The sequence below is a fragment of the Melospiza georgiana genome, chromosome 2, assembly GCF_028018845.1.
Source record: "Melospiza georgiana isolate bMelGeo1 chromosome 2, bMelGeo1.pri, whole genome shotgun sequence".
In the NCBI taxonomy this organism is placed as follows: Eukaryota; Metazoa; Chordata; class Aves; order Passeriformes; family Passerellidae; genus Melospiza; species Melospiza georgiana.
This window is the reverse complement of record NC_080431.1, coordinates 32,350,310-32,375,784: the sequence shown is the minus strand read 5'-3', so window position 1 is coordinate 32,375,784 and position 25,475 is coordinate 32,350,310. Positions and strand designations below refer to the sequence as shown.

The 25,475-nt window shown below is 41.1% G+C and overlaps 1 protein-coding gene across 8 annotated transcripts in view; it reads left to right on the top strand.

The window, feature by feature from the left end:
* Positions 1-25,475, top strand: part of MBNL2 (muscleblind like splicing regulator 2) — a 106,968-nt gene that overhangs the window by 31,299 nt on the left and 50,194 nt on the right. For all 8 annotated transcript variants that reach the window (XM_058019123.1, XM_058019120.1, XM_058019121.1 and 5 more), the window contains exon 2: positions 5,716-6,541. In XM_058019123.1, coding sequence (XP_057875106.1) covers positions 6,368-6,541 — 174 coding nt within the window. In that variant the 5' untranslated portion in view covers positions 5,716-6,367. The remainder of the gene's footprint in view (positions 1-5,715; positions 6,542-25,475) is intronic.

The window sequence follows — 25,475 nt, the reverse complement described above, 5'->3', positions numbered from 1 at the left end:
GCAAGGTGTTTGGGGGAGCTCAAGAGAGAACTTCACAGGGGAGTTGAGGAAATGGCAAGTAGCTGGCATTTAAAGTGACAGTGGAGTGAGCTTGTGGGATTGTGGCTGTCCTTTAGTGGGCAGCTTATCTTCTGTTTGGAGGCTTTGAATGCTATTTAAAGTGCAATCAATGGGGGGGAAAGGACATTTAAGAGTGTATATGAGGTTTAGTTGAAAAATGGAAGCAAAGTTCCACTGTCTTGTGGACTAAAGCACTTGCCAATGTCTTCGAAACATATGTCTGTGTCCTCAATGATTTGAAAGTGGAGTCCACTATGCAGCTGCAAACAAGAGGTATGACTTAGTCAGATTTGAATGCCTTTTCCTGGAATAAGGGTAAGGGTTCAGTAGCTGTCAGTCTTCAAATATCTGTATTTCCATTGTTAATGTTCAGGATACGTAACTTGATCTGGTTACAGAAGCATTCCTATGAGTTAAACTTATGCAGGGAATCTTTCCACTGGTTTTGTCTGTAAACATAGTGAAATGCAAAACTAGTTTCCTTTGCAAATATGTCAACTGCTGAAGAAGCAGCAGCTTTTTGAAGGAACACAATTCTTGTCAGTAGTCTGAGGATGCATCTGGGTAGTGGGGCACTTTGGTTAATCTGTGTTTTCAGATGTCCTGAGGCATCTGGAGATAGTTGTGTTTTGTTCCACATCATCTGACCCAGGTAAAATCATTGATTCAAAACTAGTAAGTCCAGGTTGAAAGAAATCGCTAAACTATTTTTTTTCTTACTGATCAGTTTATTTCGTGAACAAAAAGGAACATCATGAGAATCTGAGTCAAAGTAGTATGTGGTCAAGACACTGCTGAACTTGTGCTGTGGGATGTGAAGTTAGTGATGCTTATGGTTAACCCTGTTTAAGGGTAGAGCCTGTTTTTCTTTTTCTTCCAGCTTCCAGCCAGACCTTAAAATTTTGACATTTAACTCTTTGGGCCTGGTGTCTCCTGCAGGGTCATTGTTGTTGTTTCTTTGTTAAAAAGTTTCTGGAATTTAAGACATGATTTTCTGTGAGAAAGCAACATGAGATTTTGTTTATGTGTAAATGGATAAAAGTTGTAGAAGCAACCTGCTTTGGGCCAACGGCTTAAAATTGTTTCCCTGGGGTTAGAAAGTTGACCTTGGTTTTCCTGAAAAAGATCTCACATTTGGGTGAGAAAACAGTTTGTCCCTGAAGAGTGGCAGTATATGTGTGCTGGGTTTGAAAACTGAGTTTTCAATACATTGTGTTGGCATTGGAGTACCCAGCAGGTCATTTGTGGTGGCTGTAGATAGGTCCTGAAGGTTTTTCCCACCTGAGGTCATGTGTTTAACTGAATTTGGGCAGTAGTCTGTAAGTCAACATACTTCTCCCTGCTAGTGACCTAGAGAAGGCTCACCTTTCTTTCACAGCTTAGTGAGTCTCTGGGGTTTGAGGAGTGTTTTTGGTTGGTTTTTTTTTTTGGGTCCTTGTCTTTAAAGCAGAGCATTGTTTACAAATTATCAAACTTGTATAATAATAGGAATTATCAAACTTGTACTTGGCTAAGTATATTTAGTACACCTCTTCTGTCTGGGAAAGAAGAGCTTATATACTTCAAACTGCACGGTCCCCTTTAAGTACAACTGAGGGTTTTCTAACTTTTTAATTCTTACGTTTCTGGTATATTTATAGAAGAAATATATGGATCATGTTGATAAATTTTGACAGTAGGAGCAACAAATTGAGCCCCGGTGTTGACATCTCTTACTGAAGATTTTAATGTGATGAATAACACAGAGTGTTTAAACCTCAAAAAGTGTAAAACTGTTTTAACACCTTCTGGGTGGACTTAGTCGTTCCTCTAGATATCTGTGGTGAGATCATGTAGAAGACTGTGCTCCTTTACTGGATGTCATCACCTGCAGAGATGACTTTTGGAGATGGGGTTGCTCATTACTACGTGTTACCTACTGAAGCATGAGTATGTCATGTCCAGGAAGTTTCAGCTTCACCATTAGACAGATACTGCATAATCCATTGCCACATGATCTGGCTGATAAGTAAAACTGTACCAAAGCAACTCATATTTTGTAGATAGTAAGAGCTCCTATTTTCCAGCTGAAAGATCCAGCTGGTTCATAATAGGGCAGGGCTTTGTTTTTGCTTGCAATTCTCAAATATGAGGCTGCCCTGTATTTCTCTGAGAACTTTTTCTCTGGGCTTCTAGTGTCTGTGTGCTTTGTCTTGTCTACTAATTAAAAGGATTTTTTTTTCTTAACCATGACAAAGGCCTTCTAGTCCTATGCCTTGCTAGCTTACTGTGAAAGGGAATTGATGCTTATCTTAAAAGGGATCCAAAGCTAAATAACTTTTACAAATACATGTCCATGAATTTCATTTCACTTAACCTACAAAAAACTGCATTTGTACGTGTGAATTTTTGATCAATTCCATTGATTCAACTGTGTGAGAGACTGAAAATAAACAATAATAGTTGTAAAAAGACAAAAATAATTTGCTCTTATGTTAAGTACTTCCTTCATCTTCAGTAAGAATATTTTGCAGCTCAGTTGTTTGTTTGTAAGTTTTGATAGTTTGTTTAGCTACAGTGGTGGGTGTTGTCTTGAGTTGGGATCATTAATGGTAATAACAACAAAACAACTAAACAAAACCATAAGGCAAACAAAATCTTCTGCCAGGATAAGGGACACTTGGTGCTGAGGGCTTTATGCCAGTGAGGTACCATTGGTCTTGTCAGGACAGCTAACTTCAGCTGATATGCTGGGACACAATTAGAAATAGTGGGAAGAGGAGCAGAGTTTGCATTTGCAAAACCCACTGGTTTTCTCCAGATGGGTGGGTTTTGCAACACGCAAGGTCAGGTTTAACCATGATGTTAATAATGGTGTGTGAACTTGCAGGCATTTTATTGAGGATTGTTGTTGTTATTGTTGTTATATTTTCTTATATAAATTCCATTAATTTCCCTTATTTACTTCCCTGTTTACTCAAACTGCTGGAGTTTTTTCCCTGTAACCCAGTCTCTTCTGCTTTCCTTCTAAAATTTCCTCTTGTCCCTCTCTCTTCCAATGCTCACAGCCTTTCTCCACCTTTCTCCATTTGCTATGAAGTCTGTCCCTTCTTTTCAGTTTCACAACCAGCCATTTCCTTTTCTACCTTCCTCTCCCATTTTCTTCCTTCTCTTGAGCACTTTCCTCATGTGTTGAATTCTACTTTTCTTGACTTCTCCAAGAAGAATAATTTTATTCTCTGCTTTGTCTTTTCTCTCCCTCCTCCTTGTTTTGTGTCCCTCATGTTGAGGTTTTCAAGATGGCATCTCTTCCTTCATCCTCCTGGTGCAGGTGATGGGCAGAGGAGGTATGACAGCTGCCTAGCATGTGGTTGTGAACGCATAGGTCATGTAAGTGGTAGAGATAAAGCACTCCAAATTGTTCTATCTTCACCATGTTTGAACTTGCCTCCTGCTGAAGGCACGGCCTCCTTCAGAAAGGAGACAGGACTCAGTTCTGTCTCCTGAGTTTTTACCAGGAGGAACTCCTGACGCACTTGATGACTCTTGAGAAATCACGTGGCATTGTTATGTTGGACAAGACATGGATTTTAGAGACAAACTTTTCATGCTTTCCTTTCTTTAGAAAATCTTCATGTAGCATGAGGGTAAGAAATAGGATGATACTGTGTTTCACTCTTCTACCCTGCACCCCCAAATGCTTTTTGGTGTGAATTCTTGCTGTAGTCTCACAAATCTTGTATGCGATTCTGCTGTGCACTTCTTTTTTAAAAACCATGGTTACTGCCATTTCTATACTGTGTGCTGTTTGCTTTGCTGCCACGTGCTGTGTCTGGTTTTTTTCAGTCTTAACACCTACTACTTGAGAAACAACTTTGTCAATTTTATGGTGTGCAGCCCTGCAGAGTATTACTACTTGTGACTTTCAGCAGTGTGCAGTATAACATTTACCCTTTTCCCAAAATTTCCGTCTGTCTCCTACATCTATTACTGAAAACCGTTACTGACATTTCTGAATTGGAATGTGTGGCTCTAGGGAGAGTATTTCCTCTTTTACATTTAGCCAACTAAAGCATCAGCCCAACAAGCTATCAGCTCAACAAGCCCTTGTGGAGAGGCTCTTCTTGTATTTCCTCCTCTCTTTCCTTTTCATCAGTTATGAGCATTTTCTCACCTCTTTGTATGCTTTTAGCTTAATCTCATTCTTCATTGATGCTGTCAGACAACATTGATGGAATATTTAATTTGTGGAGTTTGTAATTTATGTGCTCTACTATAATTGCATATAATTATTTCAAAATGTACTGATTCTCTTGCACCTTGTTGTTCTTCACGACCAAGTAAAGCTAAGTGTCTTCCAGACCTATCTTACTGGACTTTGGACTTGAAATTGAATTTTGAGCAATTAGCATTGCATTGCCTTTATTCATGCTAGCAGTAGGAACTTTTGGTGGAAGTATTGGTCGCATAGTAAAACAACTTTTGGTAGCATTGCTAAGTAGTAGAAAAGCTTTTTGATGCGAAGACCTAGAAGTCAGAACTGGGATCTGATCCTGAACTGGGTGTGAGTAATTCTTCCTTAACAAACAATGCTGACTTCAGTTAAGGCCCGTGAATTCAAGCACAGAATGGTAATTGTTCTGACATGGAAAATCTGACAGTGATTTTAGAACTATTTTTATTGACGTATTTTAAAATCTCAGTTATTCCAGTCCTTCCCCTTTTCTTTTTTCCTGCACAAAAATAATCCATCAACTGTTTCTGGCTGGTATTTGCAAAGTAAAAGTTTTGTTCCTTTGAAGCTAAATCGAAGAAAACATCATATTCATGATTTCACTATCTATGTATAAAATTTAGTTAGTGGTTAAATATTTTTGTAATATCTAACCCTTTGATTTTCAAATCTGTTTTTCTGTAAAATATCCTAGATATTTTATAGTCCCCAAACCGTTTAAGTGCCATCTTGGAATCTGATGTTTTGATTCTGAAGGATGTATTTGCAGAGGTACACAAAGGCTAATTAAATCAAAAGAATATTTAGATAAAGACTGCTTCATATTAGAAAGGACTCATTGGTGCACGGTGACTTGGTGGTTAAGCCCTTTCATGAAGCCCTTAGGGAACATCATCTGGGTTAATGGGAAAACTCACTATATTGTCTGCATTTGGAGGGGTTTTATTTCCTATAATTTTGGAATTATATTTTCTGGTTTCTTTTTGTTGAGAAATAGAGGGAGACGCAAAAAATCTGAGCAGAATACTACCATCCTGGTTTCTAAGGAAGAGCAAGTAATGAGTAACAATTTATAATGTAGTAACACAGTCTAAACGGCCAAGTGATAAATTAATGGAAACGGATTCTTGTATACAGTTTTGGAGACTAAGCACATTTGATTGAATTGTTTCACAACTAGTGTGCCTAATTATTGTGTCTGCCACATTCATCTATTTAAATCATTCCCAACTTTTGGATTGCTGCCTGGAATATTACTGCAGTACGTGTTTCAACTGGTTATTCCCCTATCACATGTAACTTCACAAAGGAGGATGATTTTTTTTTTTTAAAGAGTGAACTTTGGCTGTATGTTTATAATATCTGATAAAAAGGGACTGTAGGTTTCATAATGTTGATTTGAATGAGTTGCATGTGAACTGATGCTGTATTTGTTTTGTCAGGTCAGTGACTTAAAAAGTGCCTTTGCCAAGTCACTTTTACGAGCGAGGACTGCTACGCCTGTGTTCTCAAAATCCCATCTTTGCCAGCCAGACATTGCCTTCACCTTACACCTGGGAGAAGATACCTCAGCTGTCTCCATTTGCCAATTAGTTGATGGGAAACTGAAAGCAGAAAAAGGATTATTATTATTATTATTCCTGGGACATGAACAAATGACTGCGTTGCTTTTCTCGTGTAATCAAAACCGGCAAGCAACCATCAGAGGACTGCTATTCTATCAAGGAGTGCCATTGCATTGATGGACCTTGGCTTTAAACCAGTGCATCCGTGATTACAATCAACAAACCCACGTGTTTTACAGACAGAAATGCGACTGAGCATGTGTTTTCCCAGCCAAAAGTCTACGAGCGGGACTTAATGATTGATGAGTGACTGCTTGCTGATAAACTTTCTCTGCTTGTTCTGCTTTGTGTGCGTTGGACGTCATTAATCGTCCCCCACTGTTTGTTTTTTTTAACTTCATTTTCCATTAGAATTGAAGTTATTTTTTACTGACTTCCTCCCCCCCTCCTCCTTTGTCATTAGTTTTGGAAATTTCTTCAGTATAATTCACCTGACAGCAACTTGCAAGTTCAAAATCAGCTTCTCATCATGGCTTTGAATGTTGCTCCCGTAAGAGACACAAAATGGCTGACATTAGAAGTGTGCAGGCAGTTTCAGAGGGGAACTTGTTCACGCTCTGATGAAGAATGCAAATTTGCACACCCCCCTAAAAGTTGCCAGGTTGAAAATGGAAGAGTTATTGCCTGCTTTGATTCCTTAAAGGTAAGAAAAAGAAACTGCATGTGTAGTGAAAATGCTACTACATCGTAGTGAAAGTAAAATAGGAAATGATGAGTGATTCGTTCCTGGTGAGATGTATATTGAAACAAATGTTGTTTATCATAATGTTTGTTTACTGAAGCTTTTAAGATTTCTTTCTAAGTTTTTTTTTTTTCAAATGTCACTATGTTATTTACAAAAATTGCATGTGACTGTGGGATACAGAATTGGTTGCAGCTGGTAGGACAATTGTATTCTCCCAAGTACATTTTATGAATTATAATTATTTCCTGGTAAATGAAAATACACAGTGGCACAATACTCTGCCATTCCCAGAGTCCTAAAGAAACAAATCATATGGAAAGAGTGCAGTTTTTTTCATTTAGATCAACATAAGTGAGAAAAGCCTATCCATTAGTTCAGATTTGACACAAGGGTTTTTTACTCTTGGTATTGGGGACTCAGGTAAATTAATAGCATTGGTAATTACATGTATGGATAGTACAGATATGAGCATAAGTTTAGGAGGAGCAAAGGGATTCTCTTGTTTGGAGGATATTTAGCAATTATATTGTTAGGGCATCAGCTTCTTCAGACTTCCTAATGACATCAGGCATGCTTTAGAAAACTATTTTTAAAAGTTCTGTGAAAACAGTTCATGTACTGCATAAAAGAAGATTAATGACCCCCTGGGATTTGAGGAGTACACAGTGTTTTCCATGATGATATATTTGTGTTCTCATGTTAACAGAAGGAGAAAGCTTATTTCATATAAATAATTAAAGGGTAGAATTGAGAATTTCAAATTTTATTTTGAAAGTTTTACTTATAGCTTTATCTTCTGGGCATGGGAGAATGTATTGGTTTGCTATTTTAGCTCTGAGGATCAAAAATTCAGTTACCAACAACTCTTTTACTGTGAAAACATCAGTCTGACATACAAGAAAACTCAGGGTGGTTTATTTCCATTATAACTTTTTTTTTTATGCAATGCAAGATATTGTGTTAGGCATCTGCTTTCTGTTTTTCTCATTTTTTCTTTTCTTTTGAAGATTTAGAAGACAGTATCTCAAGGGAGACATTTATGAGGGGGTTATGTTCTGTAGATCTGTTCTGTAAGGCAGAAGAGCACCTTTGGAGTCATGGCAGTATGTCATAGAGGGCTATTAATGACCTTAATCCATGGATTACTGCACGATAAACTCTAACAGCTCCTTTGTAGATGTTCTTGTATGTTGGTTGTCTGCCAATGGGATTTTTTTTTTAAACAAGCAGACTAGTGTCTGCAGCAAGTGGGCAATACTCTGATTTTACAAAAAATAAGCAGTTCAGTGGAAGGGGGTTTTATGTACTATTTTTATGTGCTGCAAAGTCTTGGGTCTGTGGCTGGGAGGCTGGAGATAAGCAGCAGAACTCGGTCACCCCTGGGCTGACAGGACAGTGGCTCTGCAGTGAGGGAGGTGCTGCTGCTGCATCATGCTGGCCAAAGCAGTGATGCACCTGTCCTTGATGCCTGAGGACAGCATCGCTCTCCCTGGTGCTACCAGCCACTCACAGTGGAGTTGCCAGCTACTCCAGCTGGAGACTTTTGTTCAGGGATGGTTATTGTCTGCAAATAAAAACTGGAGTCACAGACTAAGCTAATAATACCATGAAGAGAAATCCTGAGGGATCACAGTGGATAATTTACTGACAACCAGCATCATTGCTCAGTGGAGAGAAATCCAAAACCCTGTAAGAAAATGTAGTTAAAGCAAGTAGCTGTGTTTTCACCTAGTGTGGGAGGACATCTGTCCTGAAGGGCCAGCCCGCTCCAGCCCAGCTCTGGTGGCTGAAGTGGTGCTGCTCTGTCCCACTGCCCATCATCACCCTCTCTCATGCACCTGTGCCTTCCATCTTGCATCTTCTAGTTGAGTCTAACGGGTTAAATTGCTAATTGGGAAAGATGGGATTGTAGCAAGAATTCAGATTGTGGCCTGAAGCAGCACAGGTTTCTTCCTACCAACTCTGCTACAGGTTGAGGGAAATCCAATAGTGGGATGACAGTGCCTTCAACTGCAGCTCCTTGGCTCTGAGCACGAGTTGGAATTGTGCATTCCCAAGTGTTACCTGATCCTGCTGTGCACGGGAAACTGTTTGGGACCACTGTGGGTGCAGGGCTCTGGGCTGTGCTGTCTGGTGTCCTCACAGTCATAATCTCAGTTATTCAGAAGACTGGCTGTAAATTGACATTTCCACAGCAAGAATGTGTGTGCCTGGTTAGGTCAGTTTGCTTATATTGCCAATTGAGGGACTTGAGGTTAGTCACATAAACCTATTTGGTATGTAGCTTTTGGAAGCACTGGTGTTAATCATACAGTTTCAGAATAAGGCTTTGGCACTTAACAAGTGGGATGACTTTTCATGTAAATGAACAAGCAAAATAGTCTAGAATTATAGATAAAATCAGAATTTAATTTAAGAAAAACAAGAGCTATTTTCCTTGCTGAACATTGAACCACAGTTTAAATGCAGGCAATTATTTAGCATTTATTTACATAGCATCTAGAGCTCTGGAGACTTAGCCTTTTAACTGTCTTGGTTTGGTATACCTGCTGTAAAAATAAATTATACTGAGTCTCTGGATAAACATCTTTCTACTCAGAAAAGACAATTTTTTTTTTTTTTTAGTCTGTGCTGGAGTTAGGTTACATTTAGGTGGTGCCTGGTAGTTACAGCTGCTCCCTTAGAAGTCAGTCAAACACAAGATACAGGACTCTGAGACAGACTTTCCTTTACACACTGACTGATCAAAAGAGTCCCTGTTCTGGATAGGGACATATGCTCCCCTGCATGCCATCTTCTCTCCAGATTTCCAGGGCAGACAAGGGAGCATGCTATCAGTGTCTGCCAGCTGGATCAGACTACCAGAGCACCAGCAGGAGGCTGCAGGAGAGAGTCCAGTGGAAGGTGACAAAGATGATGAAGAGACTGAAGCATCCCTCTCATAAGAAAGTCTCAGAGAGTGGGCACTGTTCAGCCTGGAGAAGGCTCAGGGGATCCCCTCAATGTGTATAAACACCTGCAGGGAGGGTGCAAAGAGGACAGAGCCAGGCTCAGCTCAGGGATGCCCAGTGACAGGGCTGGAGGCAACGGGCACAACCTGAAACACAAGAGCCGCCTCTCAACGTCAGGGAACACTTTTTCACTGTAAGCACTGGCCCAGGTTGCCCAGAGAGGTTGTGGTGTCTCCATCCTTGAAGATCCTCAAAAACTGTCTAAGATATAGTCCTTGGGCAGTTGTCTCTTGGTGACCCTGCTAGAGCAGGGGGTTAGACCAGGTGACAGCCAAGAGGACCTCTTCAACTTCAACTATCCTGTGACTGTGGGACCAGAAGCACCTTCACACAGACTTTGCTGTAGTTTTAGGATTTTTCTCAGCTAGCAAAAGCTGCCTTTGGGACCAAAGGATGTAATCCCAGCCAAGGACACTTGCCTCTAAGTCCTACCATGCCTTCCTTTGTGCTCCCACTGCTGTCTTTGTGATTGTGCAGTGTACCAGGCTGGAAACAGAAGTTGTTGCTGTAGTTGCTGCAGAAGAGAAAAGGGCTATGTGGCACCAGCAGAGCACTGGGTCCCTTCTGCCAGTGACAGTGCTGTGGCCTTAGGCTGCCCTTCTGGAGTAACATAATTGCATCACAATCCAAATTTTCCTGTATTAAAGAAGTATCTTTGTAGTTCCGGTGGTACCAAGTAAAAGGTCAACAAAATTTAATGGACCTTGTTTACTTTTAATTGAGAAGGCATTTTTGGCTCCCAATACCTTTCCTTGCAATACTTGACTTTAGACCCAGCAAAAGTTGCAACAGCAACCCATTGGACTGATTACAGCTTTGAGGAGCCAAAATGCTCACTGTGGAAGACTGTCTGGGCTCTGAATATCCTTCATCTGTGAGATGCTCCAGGCTAGACAGAAATAGCTAAAGACTAATGAGCCTGGGTCAGATTCAGGCCAGAAACCTGCTGGTTTCAAGCCAGCTTCTGCTGTATGGGCTTCTGAGAGGCAGCTCAGCGTTTGTTTCTCCCTCTTTGGCGAAGGACAGAGTCTGCTGTGTTCTGAACAGGGCATTTGTGGGTTTTTAGGAGAATGCAGGTGGATCATCCCTCTGGGGTGGGTGTAGCAGTTGGACAGATGTGTGCCCATTAGGTGGCCACAACGTTGCTGTCAGCAATGAGGCTCCAGCCAGGAGAGGCCCCACATGACTGGGTCACCAGACAAACACACTCGAAACTGTACTGGGCAAGTGACCTTGGTGAGCTTAATGTGAGGATGAAAGTGTCTCTGGGCTAATCCGGGTCACTGTGCTTGAGGTGAATGAAGGGGACCTTTCCTGGCGGGGCCTGAGCCCTGGTGGTGGGTGGGAGGATAAAGGGGCTGAGGAGGCACTGCCAGAGCCTTGTCTGCTGCCATAACCGTCCTGAAACCTTTTTGGGGCCCATATAGGCTCCCCTTTGGATGCCCTTGGAAGGGTCTGTGAAGTGAAGTGACCTGTCTAACACAAAAGTTTGAATTTCAGAAACTGCTTCATTTATGATTTTATACTTCTCCCTGGGTTGAAGTAGCTTAATTTAAAATTGAATAACATGCATGTATAACATTTAATATATCACATTTAGATCCCTCCAAGTTGGACACTATAAGCAAGTCTGTTTTCAAGGCTTTCTTGTCCTGGTAGTAATAAAGAACAAAATCCTTTCAAAGGAATGCTAGTATATAATATAATGCATGAGGACAAGAACATACAACACTTTGCTGTATTTGAATTGGAATAATTAAAAAAAAGACACATTAATACAAATGGAGATGTTTAGGAGGGGGGAAAGGGGATAGTTTGACAGATAAAAAAATAAAATCATGTGCATTTTGCTTAGAGTTAACTCTTCTGTTTGCAGGCATGTCTGAATTTTCAGTGCTGGTGTCATTTCTTGACCCAGATTTGTACCCTTTCTGCCGGGCAGCTACTAGAAGGATATGTTGTCTAAGTTAACACAGGTAACAGAGATGGTATCTTGAAGATACTGTTGTTGCAAGTTTTATGGTGGTAACAAGGAAGCAAAGCTTCTTTAGGAGCTCCTGATAACTTTTTAGGTTTTTCATTAGTCCCTAAGCCCTTCAAACTCTTCTATTTATTGAGCCAGCAGACTGTTGTGAACTGGTCATCTGCATTTTCATGAAAGCCTATAAAGAATACATCTATCTGATCTAATTTGGCACCACAGAATAAAAAGTAACTGAAAGCTGTGCACAGACTTGCTTACCAGATTAAAAGGTTGCCGGAGAAAACAAAAAAAAAAAAAAAAAAAAAAAAAAAAGGAGAAATTTTAAGAACATCCACTATGTTGAAAGATCTGGAACTGAAAACAATCTTCTTAAGATGGCCCCAGCTTTATTCAGAAAAGGGGGAAAATAGGCTTTGTAAAGTGGGCAGTGTGTTTGTACGAGAATGAGCTCAGAGTTGGGAGGCAGTAGGTGGTCATTTGTCTTCCTGTAATTCTTTTGTGGGTCTCTGAATGTTTTACAAATGTCAGGGACTCAGGATCATTTCACAATTTGAAATAAGTGGTACCTGCTCATATTTGGCAGGTGAAGCATTCTGAACAGACTATAGATGAGCATGGAAAGGGGATTAGCTAGTTTTGTCTATACTAGAAAGCATTTAAATGAGTGTTTATAGTGTCCTAGCTGGCTGAATTTTTGTTCATCACTTGATTATGTGGTGTGACAGAGTTCAAAGACAAGGTGAGTTCAAGGACTGTGCCCACAGCTGGTGGGAAAAAAATGACTGAAATGGGCAAAGTAATTTCTCTTGGGCAACAGAGTGGCTTATACCTCCTGGGCCCATGAATTCTGCCTGCTTTGCTTCACAGTGACCCAGTTTCAGCAGGATGTTAGGGAATAGGCTGCCCTTTTCAGTAGTTGTGGGCTCTGGGGATGTGGAACTTGCAGGGTGTAACTTTTCAGATGGAGGATACAGAATCCAGGTCTCATTTTTCCTGCAGAACAGCTTCCTTTTTCACCCACCTCTGTTTTTTCTTGTAAAATGTCCAATAATCTCTAGGTAGTCTGAGAACACTACCTGGCAGAAGCTTTCATGTGTCTGAGTTACTGCAAAGTGTGGGCTTGAAGAGAAAGTGCCAATCAAGGCCAGTTTTAGGTAACTATTAACTCTGTGGAATTAATTGTGACTGAATTAACGCTGTGGGCTGTGTTCAGAATATCAGTGGCCATCCTTGGGCCAACCAAAGCCCCATTTAGCCCTGTGACCCAGTCATGGCCAGTAGTGGGTGTCTTGGAGGGGATGTGTAAACATGCAGCGGCTTCCTGGAGTGCTCTGCTGGCTCCTAGGCATTGTGATTCCCAGGGACATTGAGAGCCAGACATGTATGCTTGTACCTAATAGCTCTCAGTCACCATCTTTCCACTGGATTTGTCCTGTTCTTTAACTATGTTCACATTCAGCATGCACAGCAGCCTCCTTCACAACTGTGTTATGTACAGCGTGGAAGAGAGCTTCTGTTCTTTTCAAACCTCCCCATCCCATGGATGCCTCCAGTTCTTGTACTGCAAAACAGAAGAGATTCTCCTCTGACTTGTCCTAAGGGTGAAACTGGATGGGTTTTTTTCCACTGACTTCACTCTGGAAGGGGCATGTTTCTCCCTGGTGACTTCAAAGGAAGCCTTATGAGAAAAGGTTTTAAATCTGCTTTGTGAAAATGCTGTTCTCAGGACAGGTACAATTCCCAAAGGCCCTGCTTTTTCAGGCTATGGCAATTTTTGCACTCAGAATAAAGTGCTGCATGGAATTATGCCATTCTATTTCCTGAGACTGTATTTCATCTTATACCAAATCCATGCAACTGTGAACAGCTGCTAAAAAGAGGTGGTTACATCCAGGCCTATCACAGCTAGCTCCCCATTTTTATCTCTGTTCAGGTGGTCTTGCAGCCATGCAACTGGAGTTGATCCAAAGGAAAGGGAAAAACTACATTAAATATAAGTTGAAACTACATATTTGGGCAGCACCATCTTGCATAAACTGAGGTAAAAGGGATTTTAAAATGGATAAGCTTTTTTTGAAGACCTCTCCTTTATCTCTGAGCTTAAGGACTCTTAGTATTCCTTGTTTGTTTAATCACCTGTTCTTGTTTGTTTTCTGATAAAAACTCTCCATGTTCCCCTGTAGTCCTCAGCAGGCACAAGTTCGTTTAATACTTCCTTTTTCCTGTTTGTCTCCCTTGTATCTATTCATGCAGCTGTTTCCATGCCAGCTCTTCTGACTTCAAAGGGTTAAAAGGAAGGTAAAATTAAAAACCAAGTAGCTGAACTGCTGGGCTGATGTACTTAAAAATTCATGAGCTTGACTTAAATTGGTAAAGAGAGAAACTGCAATAAGCCTTTAGCTGTTGTATTACATGGTGTTTAGCTTTTTAATTTTTTTTTAATCTTATTTTTTTAAAGGCTGTTGATCTCTGCAGAGGGCACCATGTTCTTTGCTAGGGTTTGTCTCTCTGCTGAGAGGAACATTTTTGATTTATCTCAGAAGAAAGTCTGGAGGCACAGCTCATCCCAACCACCTGTGGTGCTTAACCTGCAGGAGCCCTGGTGAACTGCTGGAGCTAAGCCAAGGGCTGGCCTCTGTGGTAGAGGGCCACTAGCCATCAAGACAGCTCGGAGGAGCAAGTCTTAAGGCAGAGACAGGGTTAGCAGGTTCAGACCCAGGCTGTGAAGAGCAGAGAAGTTAAAACAGTTGAAGTTCGTTACACAGCCTGCTACAAAAGCTGTGTCTCCTTCAAGGCCCTGTTTTGTTTCCTCTTTTGTCTTTCTCAGCAGCAGCACCAAGAACACAAAGCCATCCTGGCTGTCACTGCTATCACCTGTCACCACCTGAGCTGCCAGATTTGAAAACTGCACACCTTGTTGTAACTTAAGTTCCATTTTCAAAGGAGAATGCACTTGGATACTGAGTTACCCAGGCCTTCCTTCTCTCTGAAGTCACAGACAAAGTGGCTTCCCAGTGGTGCGGTTCAGCGGCAAAGCTCTCTGTGGTCAGAGAGGCGCTTTTCACCAGCAGATGTGTCACTACAGCCTGTCATCCTCTGGCCTGTCAGGGCCACCTGATGAGAGGCACAGGGGTGTTACCAGTGCTGTTTCCACTGCTGGTTTCAGTGTGTTAGAGCTGGCTGAGCAGGTCACCTGGCCTGGGCATGAGGATGAGCACAAGAAGCAGAAATGGTTGAAAAAAAAACCCAGTTAAAGAACAGTCACTAAGGGAGGTAGTACAAATCTGTCATCCTGTTCACTGAAGTGTGTTATCCTGAAGGACCAAAGGAGTATGTAGCAGTTCCTGGGCAGTGGTCTTGCTGGGTTGAGCTAACTCTTGCAGCTTCCTGCTTCCAGAAGAGACTTACAAAGAATGTTTGCAGGTGCTGTGCCATACCCCTTCACATCAGATGCAGCTGCCACTCGGTTATCAGTCTAAATCTTATTAGGCGAAGAAGAGCAGCAAGGCAGATTAGTTATGGCCACAGGAAACCTTGGATGAAAGGGCATGGTGTTTGCCAGATGTTCTTCAGATTTTCAGGCACTCCGGGGTGTTTCATATACCCATCAATTCACTCTGTAGATTTTGTTGCTGCACAGATCCATGCTCCCCTAAGCCTTATAATAACCAGTTTGTGGGTGTAGTGAAGGCAAAATTCAATCAGAGTCTCTGACTCATCCCATCACTAGGATTTTGAACACAAGAGCAATTGCTCACTGCCCACTCCTCCCCCACACTCCCTATTAACTCAGGTCACTCACTGTTCCCACAGGCTTGCTCTCTCCAGGTCTCCCCACCTACTCCTTTATTTTTCTGGCAGGTGGCTCCTCTTTCATTCCAGGTGCTTTTTTTTTTTGTTTTTTTTCCCTTGGCCTTGTATACGTAGCTTTCGCTCAGCTCGGGCGTCAGCTGTTCTTCCCAAGCTGTTATACTTCGACTGCATCATAAAATACAAAAGACAGGGTTGTGCTTGTCTGATGGAGAAGCCTAGCAGAAACAAGACCTGTATTCCTATTGGTTCAATTCATCCCCAGCATTGGAAAGATATTTAAAAATCTAAAAAATCAATACAAGAGGAATTTGGGAGTTTATCTGCAAGTCTGTTTGACAACTGTGCCCTCTCCCAACTTACCTCCTCATATGAGGACTGTCACCTTTTTTAGTGGGGATTAACTTCATTGGAAACCTATTGCAATAAAAGGAAAACTGTTGTGGTTTTAGAGATTTTGGAACACCACTGAAAGCCCCTTGTGAGATATGAGTCCCACAGCTGAATTGCAAAAGGCAATTAGAATTATCCCTTTTCTGTGACCTTGATGTTTGTCTTGTGGCTGTGGGCGTGGTGTGCCACCCATTATTAGATTCCTGCAAGGTCTTGACCACAATAAAGAAGAAATTAATAATGGTGAAAATAAACTGTCTTCTCCTCTGCTGTGTTAATGAATTGTGTTACAGGGGGATGTGAGCAGTGCCTCCAGAGTCAGAAGGCCCTAATGCTTGGAAAGATCAAATCATCAAGCAGTAAAGACAAAGAGGTGGGGAATCAGTGGAATACTGCATATGAGAAGCATATGAGGGCAGTAGCAGCTGTGGTGCAAACCCTGGAGTGTGCTTGCTGGCTCAGGGGCCCCAGGGAGGTGTCCTGTTCCCTGTGTGCTGCTGTCACCCTGCAGGCTCACACACTGCTCCACAGCCCGGCCCTGGTGCCCTGCTCCTGACTGACTGACCTGGTGCAGTCACTGCACTGTAGATCTTCCCTTTCTCTTGAGGTGTTCAAGTTCTCAGCCCTTGGTTCCTTGCAGGACTTCTTGGCTTGAGTGAGAGGAGATCTGCAGTGTGCAGTGTCATGGCAGCTGCAGGGATGGCCTGGCCTGGCAGCCCACCAGGTGTGCTGCTGCCACCTCACCTGCATGTCCAGTAGGCCAGGCAACTTTTAAACTTTGTAAAAACCCAGTTTATTTACTCTAGTTTGAAATTCAGTTTGGGCCCCAAACATTCCACAGTGAAGCTGTGCCTCTGACTGAATGGTTTGTTTGCCATCTTAGATGTTGTCAGGAGAGGAGCTTACCCAGTGCAGGTGTACAGATACACTGTGGCCATAAGAAATGGCCAGCTGTGATTCAAAGCCAGCTGAACTGCTGGGACCTTCTCTTTTGGTTCACAGTGAGCCAAAAAAACAAAATTCAGCATGTCAGACATTGAACCAAGCCCCACTGGCTGTTATCAAACAGGCCCCTATCTTTCAGCCCCAGCTGGGTAAAATGCACAACAAAAGCAGCTTTTTAAGCTAGATATAACATGTGAAGATCAGGAGATGTATCATGATTGTTTGAGGGTTATTTCAAGGATCATTTGCTAGATTAGACCATCACTTTAAAATTAATATATATTTATTTGCTGGGGATAGGATATGAGTCTTTGGGCTTGATTGAGCTGCCTAATCAGAGGCATCTGATTCTATTTGAGATGCCCTGGATACTCTTGATGGCTTTTCAGTTGTTCGTCAGAGAAGTGTCTCACCTTTGTTGGCACCATGCAACATTCCAGGATATCCCAGGGTGCTCCAAGTGGTCCTGCTGACTTCTCTGTGGTAACAGAGTGAAGCCCTTCTTGAGAGGCAGTGTTAGCTCTTTTACAAGCTGGAAACTCTGGTATGAACTGCTTTGGGTAAAAAGGTGGACATTGAATTTGCCATAGTGATGACCTGGCTAAGAAAAAAGCTGGGATATAGGCCAGACTCAGGAAAACCTGTCTTCTGTAGCAGAAGAATGCCCTTGTGGAGACCAGGAAGGGGATGAACTAATGAGTAATTTAGAATTCACCCTTAGTAACATGAACAGCAAATGTAATTTCATTGGTTTGAAATGGTTGTGACCCATGTAACTGGGCTCATTTTTGCTACCTATGAGAATGGTAAATCTATGAAAAAGAAAACCTCTCTAGGAATGTTATGGCAGTGAACTCAGCCTGTTAAAAATAAAAAGATGGACAACATTTTGCAAATTTAAATTAAATACCAACCATTACTACTGCTTTATGAAGATTTAAAGCTAGAAATCAACCAGAATATGTGTTTGAAAAAAACATGAAATTTACAACGAGGAAGTCTTGTTCCTCTGAAGTATAATTCTCCCTTACTTCATTTGCAGATGTGAACATATGAACATCTGTCAAGTGCAATCAAATATGCATGTAGTTTGTTGATTTCAGAAACAAAAGAGAGAAGAATATTTCCTTTTCCAACAGTATCTTAATGGTAATTTTCCTAAACTAGTGGATAATAATGGATGCCATGAAAATACAGGCTATTCCCTGCATGCATTTGGCCTCACATTGTTCTTCAAAGCACTGGTCATACCATATGTGTAAGCATCACTAAAAATGCAGGCATGGGATTTGCATGTGCAGAGTTGGAGGTGTGTGGATATTGCAGTGGAGATACTGTAAGCATCTTATCATGTGAGTAAATTAGTGTTGGTATGAAGGAATATGAGGGTGATTGTGTGCTTCATGCTGAACATGTTGATGCTATTGAAATTCCAGCCTGCCACAGTTCTTGGTTTAAATCAATATAAATATTAATTTGCTGCAAAACTCTCATTCCTTCAGTGAGAGCTGTGTTAACTGATTAGTATGCATGAACCAGTTTGTGTTTGAAGTGCAGCAAATGTCTATGAGTCTCCTTCTTTAATTGAACCTTCTGGCTATAATTGTTTTTAGCCTGGATTCTTGAGGAAATGAGGCTTACACAGTCAGTCTGCTTCTCTTTCCCTCCTCCCCTGCTAACTTGTAAACCCACTGGCCAGTTTCAGTCAAATTTGACAGAAGTCATAGTCTCAAGGATAGTAAGGTTCATAAAAGTTTTTAAAAAACAGGTAGCCTAATACTAGAGTGGAGAAAGAGAGAGATCCATAAGCCCTCCCACCTGGAAGAGGTTCTTAGAGCACGCAGACAAGGGGAAATCCTTGAAACTCAGTTAACCACAAAGAAGCTGGGGTTTGGAATCTGCAATCAAACCTGTAAAGCCCTGCCTTCATTCAAGCTGATGTTTGCAGCACAACCCACTTAATGATAGTAATGGTGTTGGGCAGACATGTGGCAAAGGACTGCCTACAGCCCTTACCTTTAGCCTCTGCTTGCTTCTTGAGCCTAGTTTTCATGATATTTTCCATATTCAGTCTTTTCAAATAGCAGATTTATCTTACTGAGTCGTTGGTATTCTTACCATGACTTTTTTTTCTTCAGGGAAAAAGGAAATTTCCACTAGGAATGCAGATTTAGGTCTTGTAGGTGTGCAAGGCAGTGAAAGGCTGCTGGATGATAGGTGGGGAAGGTGACATCCCTCACTGACACTGGCTGTTGTATAGACAGCACCACAGAAATTCTGCAGGCAGTAAGAGAGAGCAGGAGAAGATGTAACACTGGAGTCTGTGGGGAGTGCTCATCTGGAAGGAGGAGGTTTGCAGGTACCATCCCTGCTGCTAGGCTTCTGGAGGCATTTTTTCTTTAGACAGTCACTTGAAGGAAAAGAAATGGAATACTGTCCTGGAATACTGTCCTGGAAATAAAGGTGACTGTGTTTTATGTAAGAACCATATGCTGTTTTGTCCTAAGCTCATAGCGTCTCCATTTGGTTTTGGGGCAGCAGCCCTCTAGGGTTGCTCCTGTATCCTGCAGGAGTAAGCTGGTCTTCTGCATCACTCAGGGCTGGTGTAAAAGATGGTTACTCTTACTCTCTTTACCCAGCCTTGATATTGTTGCAGTATAGTTGAAATCCTCTACTGTTGGACCTGTAGACAGTGTTTTAAATGAGTACTGCTATTAAAAATCCCATTTATCCAGCTTTCCTTAAAGTACCAACAGTACTATAAGCAGGTTTTCCCTTATCAGATACTTCAGTATGCCAGCTGTTAAAATATATGTAATGTGTTTAACGAGCAAGGGAGTTTATTATTAGGTAATTAAATAAGGCTGTTCTTTCTAATTAGTTATTTGCCTTTCAGTCCTGGATGTTGCAAACAGATCCACTATGATTTGTGTCAGCTGTATCTTGGTGTGCAATTTGCTATAAAGCAGCTGTGCATCTCAGCAATGCATGTGAGAATCAGGGGTGTGAAAGTAGCCAGCAAGTTTTTAATGTAAAATGAGAAATGTTATCACTGGCTAATTAAGTAGCAACTGAAGGTTAATTAATTCATAATATATCTGTATACGTGGCCAAATTCTATTTAGTGGATCAGCTTACTAATACAGATGTGGAAATATCAAATGAAAAAGTAGTGCAATAAGTTAATAAATGTGTAGCGTCTTTAGAAGCCATAAAGAAATGGTAGCAAATTGATTTTTGGTTCACTTCAACAGAAGTTAATTAACTGCTTATACCGAACAGGTTGTGTTGTTTCCAGCGTCCTTAGGATCCCAAGCGGATTTATGGCTTGAAATGAGATGTGGTTAGAGCGGTTCAAAGGAAGAGAGGTTGACACTGGTGAGGTAGCAGGGCCTAGCAGTAGACTCTGGAGCTCTGTGCATACCAGCAGAAGGCCACAGAGAGGACAGCACAGTTTGGACAACTGTGTTGGTTTTTCAGTGAAATTCCACAGAATACAGCAGGCACAGAGAAAGGGGAGAGCTGCGGACAGATGTGCTGCTGTTGCGTGTGACACAAGGCAGCCTTCTCTCTAAACTCATTGTTTCCTGGCATGATGAAAAACCCACCAGGTGCAGAGAGCATGGGAATACTGGGGTTGTTATGAGGATGTTTAGATGGTATTGCATGTTCTCAGGTTTGGCTGTTTCGTTCAGTCTGGCTTGGAGAGCAGCATTATCATATGGAAAAAAATTACTGTGCAACTATAGACAAAGAAAATGAAAAAAAAGCCCTCAAGTGGTCCGAACGGAAGGCTGAAACTTTCTGATATGTTATCTGCAGGATCATTATTTAAATTCAGTTTGATTTTTTTTTAATTTTGCATTTCTTATGTGCACGCTGTGTCTAATTAAAAACCTAGTTTAAATAGATAACCATAATTTATCAGTATAAATACAGCAACTTTAGCATGCTTTCCCTTCCTCAAAGAATGTGGAGAGGATGTGCTTCAATTTGATGTGATTACAATTTCCTAAAAGTGATACTTTTTTCTGTTCTCTGTTTAAGGCTCCATTTGTCTGATGATGCAGCGCAAACCTCTTGAAAATCTGTGTAACCTTTACAGTATTTGTAAATCTTAGTTATAATTGGCAATGACTGGCTTTCTCTCATATTAATCTTAAAATTTATGAGTAGTAAATGAGAAGATATCCATCTTATATTTCAACACACCTCTCTTGCAAAACACCTGAATCTGCCTGTTTTGAGCTGAAATAGTCTTCAGTGTACAAGTCATAATAAGCACTTGCGTCACGGTTAACCTTGGGTATTAGAAGATGTTTTTTAAGTGATGGTTTTTGACATTATGTTCTCTGTTATTTAAAGCAAATTGTTTAACAACACTGCCCTGTTGTTTTCTGCTTTGTGAAAAGGATGCAGCTTGGGGGGGTTGGTTTATTTTTTTTATTTTTTGCTTACCCTCTCTTTTTCTTTCAGAAGTAGGAATAATTACTAAGCTGTTCAAGGTTAGTAAGGAGAGTCAAACCTTTCTATTAAATGTGCTAAGGTAACTGCGGAAAAAACAGACCAACTTTTGTATTTACATGTCTTTCTTTGGGTAATATTTATAGATCATCTTGGAAACAGAGAGCGTGCCTGTCAGTACTCACTTGTTAAAAAGATGAGAGTATTTTAAAATATGTGGGAAAAGCTGCATCTCTGACACAACTTATTATGCACCTAGGAGTCCATGAATGCATAGCTCACATACATACATACAGATACACAGATGAAATGTTTAGTGCATGCCTCTCCTCAGCCTTTGTTTAACTCAGTCAAAAAACCCCTCCACACTCTGTTTCTGTGTTTGTAAGACAGTCTTTCCTTTCCCTGAGTCACCTTGGCAGCCCTGGCCCATGCCTGCTTCAGGTCTAACCCAGCTGATTTGGACATTGGTGACCAGAGCCATGTGTGGCACTGCGAGTAGAGTTGCCACAGGACAGGAGGAAGCCTTGCTGCCCTTCCCCAGCAGTTATGGTTTGATACATCCCTGGGGCTGTGATTGCCTTTTCCATGGTGTGTCACTCCTGTCTCCACCATCAGGCAGCAGCTGATCAAAGCATCCATGATGTTCTCTTCTGCCATGGCCAGCTCCCTCTCCAGGTTATAGCACGCCTTCCAGTCTGTGTCTGCACTTATGGGTGGGGCTCTTTTCACATCCTAGAAATGCTCTGCTCTTTCATGCTGATTCTTGCTCTCTGAATTTCAAGTTCATCATCTTCTGTCATACCCTGATGCTTCTGTCTTCCCATTCCCAAATAAGCAAGAGTCATCACCACATTTCATTAGCTTAGCTGGAGCTTCTGAGAAACACAGATCTAAAAAACATGGATCTGGTGTCCTGGAGATATTAAGCTTGACAGTATAATCAAAGTAGTTGGTTCCTGCATCTCTGATTTCATAGCTCCTCCAGCCTGTGTCCCCATGGATGACTTCTGCAACTGATCCCATATTCAACTAAGCCAACTGTAAACCTCCAGTTGATTTCATGGGGCACTTGACTGTCCCCACACTTTATGTACTTTTTTTAGTGCAGCCTGGTTTGCCTATTTCTTGTTTAGTGCCTCAATGGTTCTTGTCTGACCCAGGGAATTAAGTCGAGCAGGCTTTCCCTCTGACTGAGGTGTATACTTTTTGAAGCTGTATTTATAAATCCATTAATTTTAATTGTTTGGAAGCTTTCGTCTGGGATTTCATGATGTGAATCCCTACCCGTAGGTTTCCATGAGGGCCTTTTCACAAGAGAAAAACCATTGACATTGATAGTCAAGAGTTCTTCAAAATTAGCTGCCCAGTGATGTGCATCTCTGTGTACTTACACTGTTTTTTTTTAATAGCAAGTAAGTTGCTGGTTTTTTTGTTGCTCCTAAGGGCTTCTTTAAAAAAGAAAAAAGAAGGAAATCTGTAAGATTTATCTTCCCCTCGGTTCTCTTTTTATTTTGAAAGGAATGTTTCATGCTTTTGCAAAGGGTGTGTGTGTTGGACTCCTTGTTTTCTTTTGCTTTTTTCCCCTCTTCTGTCAAAATTCCATCTCTGTTTTCCATCAAGAATATGTGAAAAATATTTTCAATATATATCATTAAATAGTTTCCTTGTTCTTATACTACTCCCTAGGCATCTGCTGCTGACTGCTTTTGGAAACAGGATACTGGGCTTGATGGACCTTGGTCTAACACAGTACAGCTGTTTTATTTTCTTAAACGCTGAAGCATTTGTCAAAAAAAGAGATTTCTATTTATTTACTTGTATGCAGCTGCAGTGGCTCTTGAGAAGCAGAGTCTGCGGTTTGCTCTCGAGAGTATGAAGACAAATTCAGAGGTGTACAACAGCTCATCTAAGTAATTACAGAAGTGTTCCTAATTGTAACCTTCTGTCGAGTGCAGAGGCAACGAGCATGTGTTGTAACAAAGTGAGTGACTCACAAGAATTCTGGATGTCTGGGAAGAGCTGGAGACCACAACAGCAGAGAAAGAGGGCAGCTACCCCAATTTGCACTCTGAGGAAAATACAGGGTGATAGAGGGGAGCAAAACCTGCCTCAGTCTTGGTAGCTGTTGTTGCCACTGCTCAGGAAAGGAAATAGGAGAAAACTGGGAGAGAGAAGGTGTCCAAATTCCCTAATACCATATCAAAATTGTCGGTGGTAAATATTTTATTAAATAGTCAGCTTAGCAAAACTATAAGGGCCCATAGCTAGAACCTTTCACACTTCTTTTTGAAAGTTCTGTTTTAACATTAATTTTGATACTTACATGTAATAAGAAGTTAGTGGTTATGCTGTTGCTGTTGTTGTTTTGTTGGGTTTTTTTAAGAAGCAGACAGAAACGTGAACTCAGTTGCCTTATGATATTCATTTTTTTGCTATTCCAAATTTATGTACCACTGAACTCATCAAAGCATTTGTGGTATGATGCAGTGAACCCACACGTGGTTGTTGTTAATGACACTGGACTAAGGAAAATGATCATACAATGAGTGCTTGAGAGACAAATCTGAAAAGATTCCTGGGCATTAATTTTACCTGCTTATTTGGCCATATGTAAATATGAAAGTTTTATTAGGATTAGGATTAGTGTTTCCAGAATTTTCAAGCAATTTCTACATTTAGACACCAAAGTAAGACTTCTACTTTACTGTCACTGTACTTTTACCCATTTTATCATCATTAATGGATTTTGTAATGAAGTACATCATCATCATCTGATTTAATTATTTTCAAGTTAGTGTTTTTTCCTTAACTGAAATTTTATTGTATGATGCATTCACCTTCCACCTTTATGTTCTTTTTTGTATTTTTAAAAGGAGCTAGAGATTTTGCAAGCCTTGACCCTTTCTTTATGTTATTGTCAGGGCATTTACAGATACTGGGCTTTGTTGACTTGTTGCTCTGGAGTTAGTTAAAGTTGGCTGAATAGCTGTCCTAAATACTTCCTGGCTGTAGTACTTGGAATAGCAATTTTCACTTCTCTGGTGATGGTGCAGTAACCAACAGGCAATATATTTTTATCTGACTCCACTGTCCTTGAAGCACTTTCATTTTAAGGAACACCTACATGTCTTTTTATTTTAGGTTTAAACAAAGAAAAAAATTATATTCTAGATTAGGAATTTATTTTTTTCCTCATTATACGGCAGCTAAAGAGATGTAGGGATATCAGTGTTAGTCCCTGATCTGTTAATGAACATGATCAAAAGACAAGACTGGATGCAGTTTGTTTTGTATATAAATTATCTTTCCTAATGTAAGACGATGTTTATCTGAAGTCCATTAAATAGGTGCTTATGTAGCTAATTATTTGAACACACAAGTCCAGGCTGGCTCACCTCATGTTTTGTGGGAGCTGCCAGTGCTAAGGTACGGGAGGTTGGGTTGGGTTGGGTTGGGTTGGGTTGCTGGCTTTTCTGCTGGTTCCTCAGAGATGGGCATTGGTTTGTAGCCAGCACCAGCAACCCCACACCTCTCAGCATGGCTACTCAGGGCCGTCCTGGATAATCCTGCTGTCTTGTGGGAAGAGGCAGTGAGAGCTGGGGATGTTGAGTCTTTGTGTGGTGCCAGAGAGCTGAGGGACTTCACCAGCTTGCTGCTTGTATCCACGAGCCATGGTGCCTGCTTGGGCTGTGCATGGGCATGGAGAAATGTTGCAAAGTGAGTCTCTCGCTTCCAGACTGACAAATCTGAATTACCTGTACTCTTCTACAGCCTTAGGGGGTTTGTGGGGTTTTTAAGGGTGTTGGAGAGCAGTGGCAACCACCATGTTTCCATCATTGCAGGATTGTCATCATCCTCTTAGCTGCAGTCAGAGATCAGAAAAACGCGTCATCATCTAGGGTCTAGTGTGTATGGGTGACTTGGTTTTTAACAACACACATAAAAGGTAGATTTAAAGTGTTGGAATCATGGTTTTGAGATGTTTATGGGTTATCATCTCTTGTGTCTGCAAAAAGTAGATGATAAATTGGCAGACAGCTATTTGATGATATATAAATTGTTGTCTGGTACTCAAGTAGCTTAACATTTTCCAACTGTGATCAGATGTGTCTGAAATTGTTCAGCTTTATGCCAGGAGAGCTGCAGTTCCTCATTAATTCTAGTACTCCATGAGTAGTTAACCAAGTCTGTGTAAGGCTTTGCATTTCCAAAGAGCCATGTTTAATTGCCTAGCAATTGACCTTTATGTTGGTGTTTTTTTATTAAATGTTGAGAAAATTTC